The sequence below is a fragment of the Rhynchophorus ferrugineus genome, unplaced genomic scaffold (assembly GCF_030347505.1).
Source record: "Rhynchophorus ferrugineus isolate W39M unplaced genomic scaffold, kcgeb_rfMv2 rfM5, whole genome shotgun sequence".
Classification (NCBI taxonomy): Eukaryota; Metazoa; Arthropoda; class Insecta; order Coleoptera; family Curculionidae; genus Rhynchophorus; species Rhynchophorus ferrugineus.
In genome coordinates, this window is record NW_027472584.1 from 4,553,719 (window position 1) to 4,567,308 (window position 13,590).

At 31.7% G+C, this 13,590-nt stretch overlaps 2 protein-coding genes across 2 annotated transcripts in view; one reads left to right on the plus strand and one right to left on the minus strand.

Moving 5' to 3' along the window:
• The window catches only part of LOC143197558 (uncharacterized), a 199,179-nt gene that overhangs the window by 117,401 nt on the left and 68,188 nt on the right, over positions 1-13,590 (minus strand). The gene's annotated exons all lie outside the window — the stretch shown is intronic.
• On the plus strand, positions 12,526-13,234 carry LOC143197362 (uncharacterized). The gene is made up of 2 exons (XM_076405747.1): positions 12,526-12,651; positions 12,836-13,234. Exons 1-2 carry the CDS (start codon positions 12,526-12,528, stop codon positions 13,232-13,234), a joined length of 525 nt encoding a protein of 174 aa, XP_076261862.1.

Below are 13,590 nucleotides of genomic sequence, written 5' to 3' on the forward strand. Positions count from 1 at the left end.
CGCAAAACAGTCGATAATCAAAAAAGTATCTAAATGAATGGTTCGACTGTTTTTCTTTTCATTCGTGATGTTGGGAGAGAGGAAAGAACGGAGACAGTTGGAGCAGTTAAGTTTAAATGTGTTTATATTTTCCAATGGTAGTATAAGCGAGACGGAGATGTATATATTCCTTCACGAACTAACTTTAAAAAAGAAAAGGAAAACAATAATTACTGCATAAAATTATAACAATAATACATAACATGCAATTTATAATATAATTTTAAACGAAGTAAAATTACTTACAAATTGGAATGTTCTCAGGATCTGTAAAAAGGAATAGATTTTATCTAAGGAATGGAATACCCCACAAATGTCTTATTGTATTTTAATGTGTTAATTGCTATTTATAGATAATATACTATAATAAATATAGTCAATTCAATAGAACTAAAACAAAAGCTAAAAACTAAAGATGTACAATAACCATATACACTATATAAAAATTAAACGTATACTATATATCATAGAAAAAATACTAATCCATGACATAATTTAAAATGATCAGAAAGAAATAATGTAAATGCTTTATTTAATATGGAAATGAAATATTTTTTATCAAAAATCGAGAGATTAATCGAAATACTACCTATTATTGCCATAAAAACAGTCGAAAGTATTCTACTATTTATCATTCCCAAATTTAATCTTCTACCCTCTTACATTAACAACCTTGAAAAATATCGTTCCAAAATGCTCCTGTATTAATATACTACACAACACTAATCTAGTTTCTTGTGCATCACATCATGGGCATTCGATGTGAGATATTTCAGACCAGGGTTAAGGGTAAGTGACACGCATTTGATCCAATAATATGATTTAAACAAGATTTAATAGCCGTGTATGTGTGTAATGGCAAACTTAGAAGTCGGTGCGGAATAACCAATTAGATTTTATTAGTTCGTAATTTAATTTTCGGTATGACACAAAATTATATTATTATTTTAGTATTATTTGGGCTCGGTATTAAGCTAAATTGTGTTTATATAGTATCGTTTATATAGTAAAATCCGTGTAGTAGATAGGTTAAATAAGGTTCTGTTTATTTTGATTACTTATTACAACGACGATTATGTACATATGTTGTTTTAAAACCTTTTAATGATAAAAATCGATCGTTGAGGTTCGATTATTTTTTCAATTCTGAGGTTAGTTCTTCATTATTCATTTTTGAAGTCGCTTCAATTAATTTGTTAAAAATAATTTTATTATTTAATTTTAATATTAAAATATTTATTAAAAACTTACAGAATCTTCAGTAGAAACACATTTAACATTTAAGTAAATTAAAACGATTAAGTAAATTATTTTAGATAGATCCTATTTCGAACTTAACTGTATGATTTGAAAATCTCCAGACTCATCAGTAAATAGTATTCCGTCACGACTTTATTTTCTTATTTAATATTATAAAGTGTCCTTTCTAACAACGAGGGTTTATCTGGACAGGACCTACTGTTTAACGTGGGCTCCGACCCACAGTCTAAGGCTTAAGCCTACCGACTGGCGAGTGACCAATTTAGAAAATCAATCCGCCAATCGGCAGACTTAATGCTGAGGACCGTGCTTCGGAGTCCACGCTGAAACTGTGGGTCCAGTCTAGATAAACCCATAGGTTGGTAAAAGGAGATTTTAAAATATATATGAAAAATAAATAAATAAACTAAATGCTTTAAAAAATAAACTAAAAATATTACATATAAATCTATGTAAGCATAAATTGGTTACATTTTAGTCAAGGTCGCGTTTAGGATGACAGAGCCAGGACGTTAAACATCAGTCGAACGAAACAAGTAGAACTATTTCCTTGAGTAGAACCAAAAATTGTACCTATAAGTACGACTGAAAACAGTCGATTGAAACAGTCACTGGTAAAAAGTAGTAAATCCAGTTGAACCAAAAATAGCGACTGAAGCAGGCGATAGTAAAAAGTAGTCAACTACTGAACAGTCGTCGATAGCTCCCAACGCGAATTCTCACATATACGATAGTTGCAAAGTAAAAAGGAATAACACTCCAAATTTAATTTGAGATAATTCTGATACTGTATTATACAGAAAAACTTATTCTATATTTTAATTTTCGTTAAGCAGCATTTCATTAAAGTAATATGTATAAATACGTATTTCATTAAAGAAATATGTATGGTGTAAATACGAGCCAAATAAATATATGATGACTTGGCGACATACCAAAGACATGATGGCGAAGAGAAACTTAATTTTGACTAGAAGCAAATTGAATTCAGATGATATTCATATTAGATTAAAAGATTCCTTTAAATAATATTTTCAGCCGTAAAAAAATCATGCGACTAAACACCACCTACAATTTGTTAATTACATGTAAAACTAATGTACATGTTTTACAGGTAACTGCAAGTAAAGGGATAAAATAGCCATGTCATAAAACCAATTTTGGAATAGAGTGTGAATGTTTACTCAAAATATTCCAATACTTTAATTGAAAATAGTCGTAGAAATATCAAATATCATAAAAGTGTCAAATGGGACTGAAAAAGAAATTGTCGTTCATAAATTATCACTAAAGCCTCTATTTCGCCGACAAAATTACATATGCTGTAAGATTGACAATCCCAATCGACATTAAATATACCCATTTCAGAATAAACCATGAATAAGATTGGAATAATGCTCATTAAATGTACAGACCTATAGAGTAACTAGCAAAACGGATTGTTTTAAAATCTCTATTTTAAAAATCTAGACCAATCTCTGAGAGATATGAATCGCGGTGTCATTTTAAATAAATGACAATAAATTAAAACACTGATAAAGATATGCAAAATATCAAATTGATAATGCATTCTGAATTAACAACCATTTTATTAGGCAGTTTTAAGGCAAATTTTGTTAAAAATCTAGGGTGATCGGATCATCAGTAGTAAAAATATAAATAACAAAAATAAATATATCGAGGTATGTCGTTACAATATTATATAGAGATATATATCAAATCGGACTAATTAGACAAAATTTTTACTGACATATAGCTACTAGTGTGTGGTGTTTTAACTGCCACCGAACGGTAATATCGGTAATGACGATACTCATTAAAAGGAAAAATTAAAAACACATCGACATAAACAGAATATATTAATCGACAAAAATTGATTTTGCAGATCTACCCAAAATCTACCTGCGTTGACATCATAAGTATCATTTAAGAGATTATTAAACATTCCAAATAAGTTGCATGTACAAATGATAATAAAACTCCTTCAACACCTAATTATAGGTGTAACTTAAAGTTTAGTTCTGATGCTTTGAGTATCACCGCCACGAAAGGAATATGCTCGAGTGGCATACAATTTTCTTCAACCTAGAATAAATCATTCGACTACAGATCGTTTTTAATTTAATTATTGGCCTTGTGTCGAACTACTTGAGCATCAAGAACTTAACTTTAACATTTATACAGTAAATAAAAAGTATCACAATATTCACTCAGTAGGCTTTTAATTAGCAAACCAGTGATTTTAATTAAATAAACAGGATCGACAGTACTTACAATTTAATTTCTTCATATCAGCCTCATTCTTTGACTTTATTTATACATTTTTTAAAACTGTATTTTATTATTTTAAATGTCAACAATGCGGTCGGTATCATTTACAAAGAGAGTTGGCAAAACCAAGCCTGATATTTGAAACGGACACTGGCAACCAATTTTTGTCAGGATGGCACGATTAAGGTCTGCTATTGCACAAACACAAACTTCACTACGCGATTCTATTATTTATTAATATCACTAACAAACAAAGAGAAAATGTCTAATCAATTTATATTAAATTAGAAATAAAAGCATGGGATCTTTATCCCACTTGAGATGTTACACTCTTCGTTTGAAACCGGAGATGTCTTCTCGACACGGCGCGGAACGGTAATGATCCCGTATCCTTAGACCTTTTTTAACACTCAGGTCTTTCAGACCAAAGAGGCACATTTGGTTCCCTGGACTTATCGTAAATCTCCAATAACAGAAACGTTAATTCAACACTTGTTTCTTTGGGGCTTTGGGTTAATATAAACATCCTGTCACTGATATGTGAAATAACGTCTTCTAAGATGACGCAATCAATATAATTTCTTATAAGCGGCTTGGCGCAAACAATGTTTAACTTCAAATAAAATATTGAAAAATTGAAACGACTTCAAAATATCAATTAGAAACTCACTAAAATGTAAAAAAAATCAAACTTAGATTTTTAACACAAAAATTAAACGTTTTAAAATAAAATATCTACATAATAACCGTTGTAAGAATTAAAAAGAAAATAAACAAAAGCTTATTTAATCTTCCCACTACACGTATATCTTTTACACATACAAAATGAGCAAATTAGATTTTATTAGTTCGTAATTTAATTTTGTGTATATGTCACAAAATTATATATTGTTTGATTGTTTTTATTTTTTGGTCTGGGTATCGACTTCAAACTAATTAGTTGGTAGTAGTTAAAATAATACTGTAAGTAAATAATTAGGTTTAGGTAGTTATTAAGCTAAATTGTGTGTATATATTATAATATAAAAACGAGTAGTAGATGGGTTACATTAGTTTTTATTTAGTTAATATAACGATTATTAGGCACATATATTATTTCTTTTAAGGGTTAAATATTTAGCCAATAAATTACTCAGTGATTTTGGTAAGTATTATAATGGATAGCCCAAATGAAAGTGCAGTACGTATGAAGAAAAATAGCGCTTCAGACTCCGGGGTCTGCTACCTAGCCTAAGTGATTTAACAGATGTGGTAATTAAACTAGAGCACAAAATTATTTTCAACGCCGGGAAACCAACTGGCAACCACCGATTGGGAGCTAAACGCTTTAGCGATTGCCCCATTGAAGTAATTGTCTACAATATTTCTACGATGTGTTATATGCTTCCGTCACATCTGCTCAGCAATAACACTATACACAAATAGCTGATTCATTTAGATAAAAAATATGTGAAAACTTTGTATGTGCCTTTGAAATTTGAGCGCTTGTTTCGATTTCCCTGGAAGAGTTGCTGCAGCCGTTGGGAATCAAACAGCCGATCTCCGCGTGTGAGCTTAACGTTTTAACTAGATTTGCGAACTTTTGACAGACATCGTCTATCAACTGTTTCAGTCGGGTACTTTTAGTTACTATTTTGGCTTCTACCAGTTTCATCTGACTGATTTTTCACATTCTGGCTGTCGTCCTAGCCGCCACCTTCACAAAAATGTGCCAATCTAGGCTTACATAGATTTATCTGTAAAACATATAGTTTTACGATTTTTTCGTAATTTGTAGATAATAATATATTTTATATCAATGTAGTAGTATTTTGGAACGATATTTTTCAAGATTCTTAATGCAATGGGGTAAACAGATTAAAATTGAGAGTGATAAATAATAATATACTTTTTATCTATACTGACATTATATCTATACTGACTGCTTTTATGGCAATAATAAGTAATAGTTAGTTTAATTGACTCTTAGGTTTCGATCTAACTATCTCGATTATTGTTCAAGTCTTAGAATATTAAAACTTCATTCCTAAAGTGAACCTCCGAAGAAAAATAATAATATACCACAATTCACAAACTGTCAAAATCTTGGACACACTAAAAATTTTTGCAGTAGGGAACCAAGATGTGTGAAATGTGCCGGTAAACATCACACAACTCAGTGGTGTAGCGACATGCGTGTTGTGCAATGAAAAAGGTCACCCTGCCAATTATAAAGAATGTGCAATATATTGTTACACAAATAATTATGCTCAAAAAACCTGACTAACCTGCAGAACAAGTCGAATCTTACAGGCCTATTTCGCTACTACCTGCAATATCAAAGCTATTTGAGAAGCTGATATATAAACGTGTTAAACATTTGGTAACAATACCAGATATCCAGATTGGTTTTCGAAATAACAATTCAACTATCGATCAAGTGCACAGAGTAACTGCGGCTATTGAAAGAGCGTTTGAAGAAAAGAAATAGTGCCCTGCAATACTCCTGGATGTCTCACAAGCTTTTGATCGGGTTTGGCATTTGGGATTAATTTGTAAGATGAGCAAATTGTTACCGCGTAACTATTGTCAATTGCTGGAGTCATATTTATCCGGAAGAAAAATTAGAGTATCGCACGAAATGGCGTTCTCGACATTTAAAAATATCTCGGCTGGAGTTCCACAAGGTAGCGTCTTAGGACCTCTCCTGTATCTGCTCTACACTGCTGACATTCCAACAACAAAAAAAACACTTCCTGGAACATTTGCTGATGACACAATTATTATGGCAAAAGATATATCTCTGTCTAGGGCAATAGAAAAAGTGCAAGTGGCAGTCAACAAAATCTACAAATGGACAAAAGATTGGAAAATTCAACTTAATAGCTCCAAATCTGTACATGTTAATTTTGCATTAAGGCAAAATAATAAAAACTTAATTATATCACTCAATGTATGCCCAATTGCTCAAGCAGAATCAGCAAAATAACTTGGAATCTATCTTGACGGTAGATTAAATTGGAAGCATCACGTTAGACAAAAAGCAAAACACATTAGAACTAAAATAAAACAACTATACTGGTTAGTCGGAAGATACTCTCAACTTGATCTAAAATCAAAGAGGTTGATCTATAATACAATTATAAAGCCAATTTGGACCTATGGGGTGCAAATATGGGGTTGCACTAAAAATTCAATTCAAGGCACAAATACTTACAAAGCATCTATTTCATCTGAAGATATTTGGATAATAAAACTAGCTTGAATGAAAGAAATAACTACACCACGTGCTGCAGTATTTAGAAATGCCACTTATTGGGCATTTTTAAAAACCATTAGATTTTTGGCCCATAAAATGATATTAATCGATTAATATCAGTTACATGTAAAACATCTGGCCAAATTATTAACTATCAAATAAATCTCATCATGGTAGAAAAACTTTCAATTATAAATAAAGGATTTATTTTATATACAAAAGGTCTAGTAGTTATTGTGCGATCGTTTTTAATAATGTCATAGATTAGTTTTTTTCTATGATTAGGTTATGTCTAATTTTGTTTAAGTTCTATTCTATTTATTATAGAATGTTATTTAAAAATAGCAATTAATATATTAAAATACGATAAAACATTTGTCGGGTTATTATTCCACTCCTTTTTGCAGATCCACAGAACATTCAAATATAAAATGAATTCTACTTCCTTCAAAATTATTCACTGCTTGTTAATAGTATTCAGTAATTATTTTTCCTTTTCTTTCTTAGAGTTAGTACGCGAAGGAATATATACATCTCCGTCTCGCTTATACTACCGTATACCGTATATAAGCACATTTAAAATTAACTATCTCCGTTCTTTCCTCTCTCACAACTTATACAGGAAAGAATTCGTACATCTTCGTCTGACATCACGAATGGAAAAAAATGCAGTAGAACCATGCTTTTGACTGAAAATAGTAATTAATTTTTGGCAATTGACTGTCTCGACAGTTTTACGAATATCGACTACTTCGACTGTTCTCAGTCGATAATTCTCAACGCTAGTTTAAACCGTTACACCTTGGAAACAAATGTCTGTAATATTTCTACGACCTGTTATATGATATGTTAGTGTGTTAGGTTAGTGCTTAAAAGCAAACTTAGCTACTTCCTATTTTTCGTCACATCAGTTCAGCAATAACATAATACACAAATATCTGATTATTTTAAATAAAAAAATATGTAAAACCCATGTACATACTTTTGAAATTTAACGTTTTCCCTCGATTTCGTTTGATATTACAATATTTATATTCAAAATAAGTCAAAAAACTTTTGAAATTGTAGATAATAATCATGTAGGTATTAAATATTTCTTAAACCTTTCAACTGGATGGATAATTTGAACTTGATGAAAATAATTTACCTATAACATTAGTAACACTAATGTATATTGTAGGAAGTACAAAATACATAAGGACCAATATGCTTGAAAATTGGTTAAGATAATTAAAAGTATATTTAGATAGATATGTTTTGAGGCTCAGCCTGTCCCATTAGGTTCGTTTCAGGTTGGATGAAAAAATAATGGCTTTGTCGATATTGAAATGTAGTAGCAAAGGATATAAGCTGTTGTCGAAGATATTCTGCTTGCCTTCTAGAAGAACATTAATGCAATATACTGAATAAGATTAATTTTTGCTGTTGGAGTAGTAACCTCTAATTTTGGTCGTTAGTCCAGAAACTTGACTGTATAGACCGAACTGTAGATGTCATATTTGATGAAATGTACCTCAGTTTAGGTAGGTTGTTAATTTGATTGATTCTGAAATATAAAACAACAGAACCATTAATTATTATATCATCTTATTTGAATGTTTGTTTTAAATATTAGACAGCAGATAATATCAGTAGATTACGTGTTTGGGTAGTGGAGATATATTTGTGATTACGTCAATGTCTTTATGGTCAAGGGAAATTAATGTCATTGAAATGTTTCAATTAAATATGTTCAAATAGATTTATTTTTTTGATTTTCCAGTAAAATTATATAAAAAAAATCCCGCTGAAATTTTAGCAATTCCCGCTAAACATTTTTAAACATCCGGCCGTACCTAATTATTATAGGGCGCATGCGTAAGCACCCTTACACGGGGATTCCGAGCGTATCTTAGAACGATTTTTATATGGGATATGCGTTTCTAAGTCTCTGTATTTTAGAGCTCCAACCGCCTCTAAAAAGGCATATGGTTGGACATTCAAATTGTGCATCAGCAGGCATCATTTTTAAGTTTGCTGAATTAAGTGGTTTCGTGTTAAGCTTAAGAAATCTTCGTTTAAAATTGTGTATATTTTCTGTACTACATTAATGTTTGTTAAGTGATGAATATAAAAATTGATTACAATGCCCCCGTTTATTAAAAAAAATTAGTGTACCTGGGAGTATATCTATTATTCAAATTACACATCGTTTTTCAAAGAATTATCCCGTTCTTCCAAAAATGGGTTGATTAGGTAAATAGTAGTAAATTATTAATGCAAATATCAAACATTGTTTTTATCAGGTACATGTATCTATCTAGTATATACTTATTACATGTATATATTGTTTGTTTATAGACAATCAATCTACTTTCTTTATTTGCTTCTTATTCTAAAAGTTATTGTCAGTTGTTTATTATATTTTTGGGTTAAACAATTAATGTAATATTAACACTGAATGACTTTAAAGTTTACCTTCAGTATAGCACAAGTAGAAGATAGAATTATAATAGATCCCATAATATTGATGGCACTAAATAAATACGAAAAAACGAGAAAGCGTTATAGATGAATACTTTAATTATTTAGTATTGAGGTCTTAAATTTTTTTCATTTACACTTATATAATTATATTTCTTTATTTTTGCCTTTAATTTATATATTTTATATATTTACATTTAATATAAATCTGGTTTTAATTTGAGTACTATTGGCCAGTAAATGTGCCATCATGAAGTAATCACGGGAAATGGAGGATCAATCAAAATAAAGTATTTTCCCCCGACATATTTCTACATAACCATTTTAAAATAACCAATGAAATATCACGTTCTCAGCACCACCAATGATTGGACCAAGGGAAGCATTGCCTCAGAGTTTAACATTGGATTTATACCCCCTGACAGAAAGAAAAATGCACCTAAATTGTATCCTACCACTATCCATCTCCCATCTACCAAAATCCCTTTCGTACTCATTTTTAATATAATAGTTTGGAGAGCATAATTGGCAACACCGCATCACGAAGTGACGTTCGGAGCGAGTTAATAGGTACTTCTCCCATTACCTTCCCACTTGGGATTGATACAACGTAGGGATCGAAATATTTCTTAGAGCACTGATTCTCAATCTCGATTTTATTTTTGTATTTTTCGATTATAAAAATCGATTGTTTCAGTTTTAATCGATTTTGAATAAAAATATTAATATATTTTAAAGTTAATGAATTTATATATTGAATCGCAATAATATGAACAAATAATTCAAATTTTTTCAATAAAGTAGAAAAATAGTAAAGAACAAATATATATTTTTATTTATGAAGAACATTGAGAGGAAATCCTAATACCAATATACCAGTTTGGGTTTATTAACAAGCACTAACCAGGTCCACGGAATAATAGATGTTATTGAAAAAGCCTACGAAAATAAAAAAGTATGGTCAGCTATATTCTTAGATGTAGCACAAGCTTTCGATGAAGTTTGGCATGAAGGCCTTGTCCATAAACTATAGGAAATGCTACCAAAACATCACACTGAACTATTAAAATCATACATTACAACCAAGTCGAACAAGAAGGGTCTTACTCTACATTAAAAGAAGCTAAAGCAGGTGTACCACCAGGAAGAGTACTGAGACCAATGCTTTATCTACTCTACACTTGTGATATACCACAAATGGAGAATATTACGGTGGCTATATTTGCTGATGATACTGCGATTATAGCTGTCGGAGATAATAGTGAAGAAGCCTCACGAAAATTACAACAGGCAAATGACAATATAAATAATTTGACACAAGCGTGGAAAATAACAATTAATGAAAGTAAATCTGTACATTTGCAGTTTACCTATAAACAGACCGTACAAGCACCAATAACATTAAATAATACTATCATTCCATATAGCTACAACGCTAAATATCTCGGAATGAATCCTGACGCAAAACTCCACCGGAAGGAACATATAAAGAAGAAAAGAAAAGAACTGGAATCGAAATATAGGAAATTCTACTGGCTAATTGGAAGAAAATCACAATTAACAGTACATAATAAATTGCTATTATACAAGCAAATACTGAAACTATATTGACATACGGAGTTCAATTATGGGGATCTTCTGCAAAGAGTAACATTAATAAGATTTTAAGAAGCAAATTTTTCAGAACAAAGTTCTGAGAGGACTGATTACCTATATCGAGGCCTTCGAACACCCACAGTCAGTCAAGAAATCAAGAAAATTGTAAAGGGGCATGAGGAAAGACTCCATTTTCATGAGAATATTGAAATATGGCAGCTATTGGATACCATCAGAACAGGACACAGACTCAAAGGAATCAAACCATCTGATCTTGTGTACTGTTGTGTAGTGAGTTGCATATAATAAAAAATACAAGTGACATGTCTAAACATTATTTCACCAGAGACTGAGATAGGGAAAATTGGTCCTCCTAGTTATACACCTAGATTAAAGTTATCATAAAGACAAATTGTAGGTTGGATGATCTTTTCATCGTGTCAAGCAACCGTCAAGAATATTTTCCACATGTGGAGGAGGTTTTAAAGAGACTATCGCAATAAGGGCTAACAATAAAGCTAAACAAATGTAAATTTGGAGCAGAAGAAGTTATATTCTTAGAAATAAGAATCAACAGCTATGGAATTTCACCACTACCTGAAAATGTAAAAGCCATAGAAAATATCTCAAAACCTCGAACAGTCCAAGAGCTGCAAATGTTGTTAGGAATGGTCAACTTCTATCGAAGATGGATACCTATATCAGCTAACATTATGCTTCCATTAACAGATGCCTTAGTAAATAATAACTCCAAATTATAAAAATATAAATGGGACGATCATATGCATGGGGCATTTGACAAAATGAAAAGACAGTTGGCTGTATCGACTCTCCCCTAAACGTTGATGCATCCGACAAAGCTAGGGGGGGAGTTTTGCAACAAATCTAATCAAATGAGAAATTTCAACCCATAGAGTTATTTTCAAGAAAATGGTTTCAGACTGAAAGAAACTACAGCACATATAATAGAGAACTTCTAGCCATATATAGTTAAATCCAGTATTTCCAACATTTTTTGGAAGGGAGTCAATTTACTGTATTTACAGACCACAAGCCATTGATATACGCTTTCAAACAAAAGTCAGACAAGCAGAATCCAAGACAAATTAGACATATCAGTTTCATTGGAAAATTCAGAACGGATATCAGACACATTGAAGGTTCAAAAAATATAGTTGCAGATCTCCTTTCAAGACCAAACATAAATTAAATCGAACAATCATATGACTATACAGCAATTGCAAAAGCACAAAAGGAAGACAATTAATTTTAAAACATAATCAACGGAGCAATGAAAACTGACCTACAACTGGAGCATCCACAACTACCAGATCTATATGACCTTATAATTTCTTCTATTCCTTGCACATTTTCTTATTCCAGCAAAATAAAGACATCAAGTGTTTCAGAAAATAAATAATTTAGCACAGCCGGGACAGCGAGGAAGTAGAAGGTTGATAACCGCAAGATTTGTGTGGGTTAATATGAATAAAGACATCAATAAATGGTCAAAGGAATGTATGCATTGCCAAAAATCCGAGGTAACAAAACACCTTATAAACAAATAGATATATGCCAGATAACAGATTCGAACATATGCATATGGACATTGTTGGAACTTTACACCACCATCCGACAATTACAGGTATATCCTCACAATGATAGATCGATTCTCTAGATGTGCTGAAGCAATGCATATTAACGATATCGAAGCCGTAGCATACAAATTCATAGAGCACTGGGTTGCAAGATTTGGTGTTAAAAAAAAATTACAACAGATCGAGGTAAACAATTTGAATCACATTTATTCAGACACCTCACGAACGGTCTAGGAATTGATTATATACGAACTACACAGTATCACTCAAAAAGTAATGGAATTGTTGAACGATTCCAATAGACATTAAAAAACGCACTGGTAGCTACAAACTTTTGAGTATTCTTTGTGTTTTCAATGAGGAAATACAGTGTATCGCGGAGAAGCAAATGTGTGGCACTACATTGAAGCCACCGGAAGAGACGTTCCGGACAACAGAAAGTAAAATCAACGAAGCAGAAAACGCAACGTTCGTAAAGAAACTGAAGTCAGCCATCAGACAATTAAAACCAGTAAAAACGACCAACCATGCTAAAGAGAAGCCATATGTCAATGCAGATTTTCTGGAAGTACCAATTGTTTTCGTAAGAACAGACCAAGCAAAAACACCACTAAGCCCATCATACGAAGGGCCTTTCAGAGTCTTGCACAGAAAAGAAAAATACTTTAAAATCGATAAAATTGGGAATGAAGATGAAGTATCGGTCGATCGTTTAAAACCAGCATATATATCTCAGGAGTCCCAAATATATGAAGAACACTCCTACTGACAACACTAGAGGGGGGGGGGTGCACTGTGGTGATGTCAGGCCTCTTCTTCTTATCGCGAACTGCCATAGAATAAGATCGACCGAAATGATCGACAGAAATGATCAAGGGCACTCAGAAAAACAGACAGCAGATTCATTCATCTTTCGACGCTCACCCATTATAGGTTTGAATCAATAATAATCCATTCAATAATCAAAAATTCATATATTTTCATTAGTTAATTAGTTGTATAATAGTTAGTGTTAGTAATAAAGTACTAAGGGAAACATAGTTTCGTTCAATTAATTACCCGAAGACCTCTATAACTATAATTATCGTTCAAACCTTTTTTAAAAAACACTTGAACTACCCAAAA

What these genes read in the sequence shown, in the direction of transcription:
- LOC143197362 (XM_076405747.1), top strand. Translation starts at nt 12,526, where the DNA reads ATGATAGATCGATTCTCTAGATGTGCTGAAGCAATGCATATTAACGAT. An exon ending in AAAAATTACAACAGATCGAG is followed by an intron (nt 12,652 to 12,835) that starts GTAAACAATTTG and finishes GAGGAAATACAG; the next exon opens with TGTATCGCGGAGAAGCAAAT.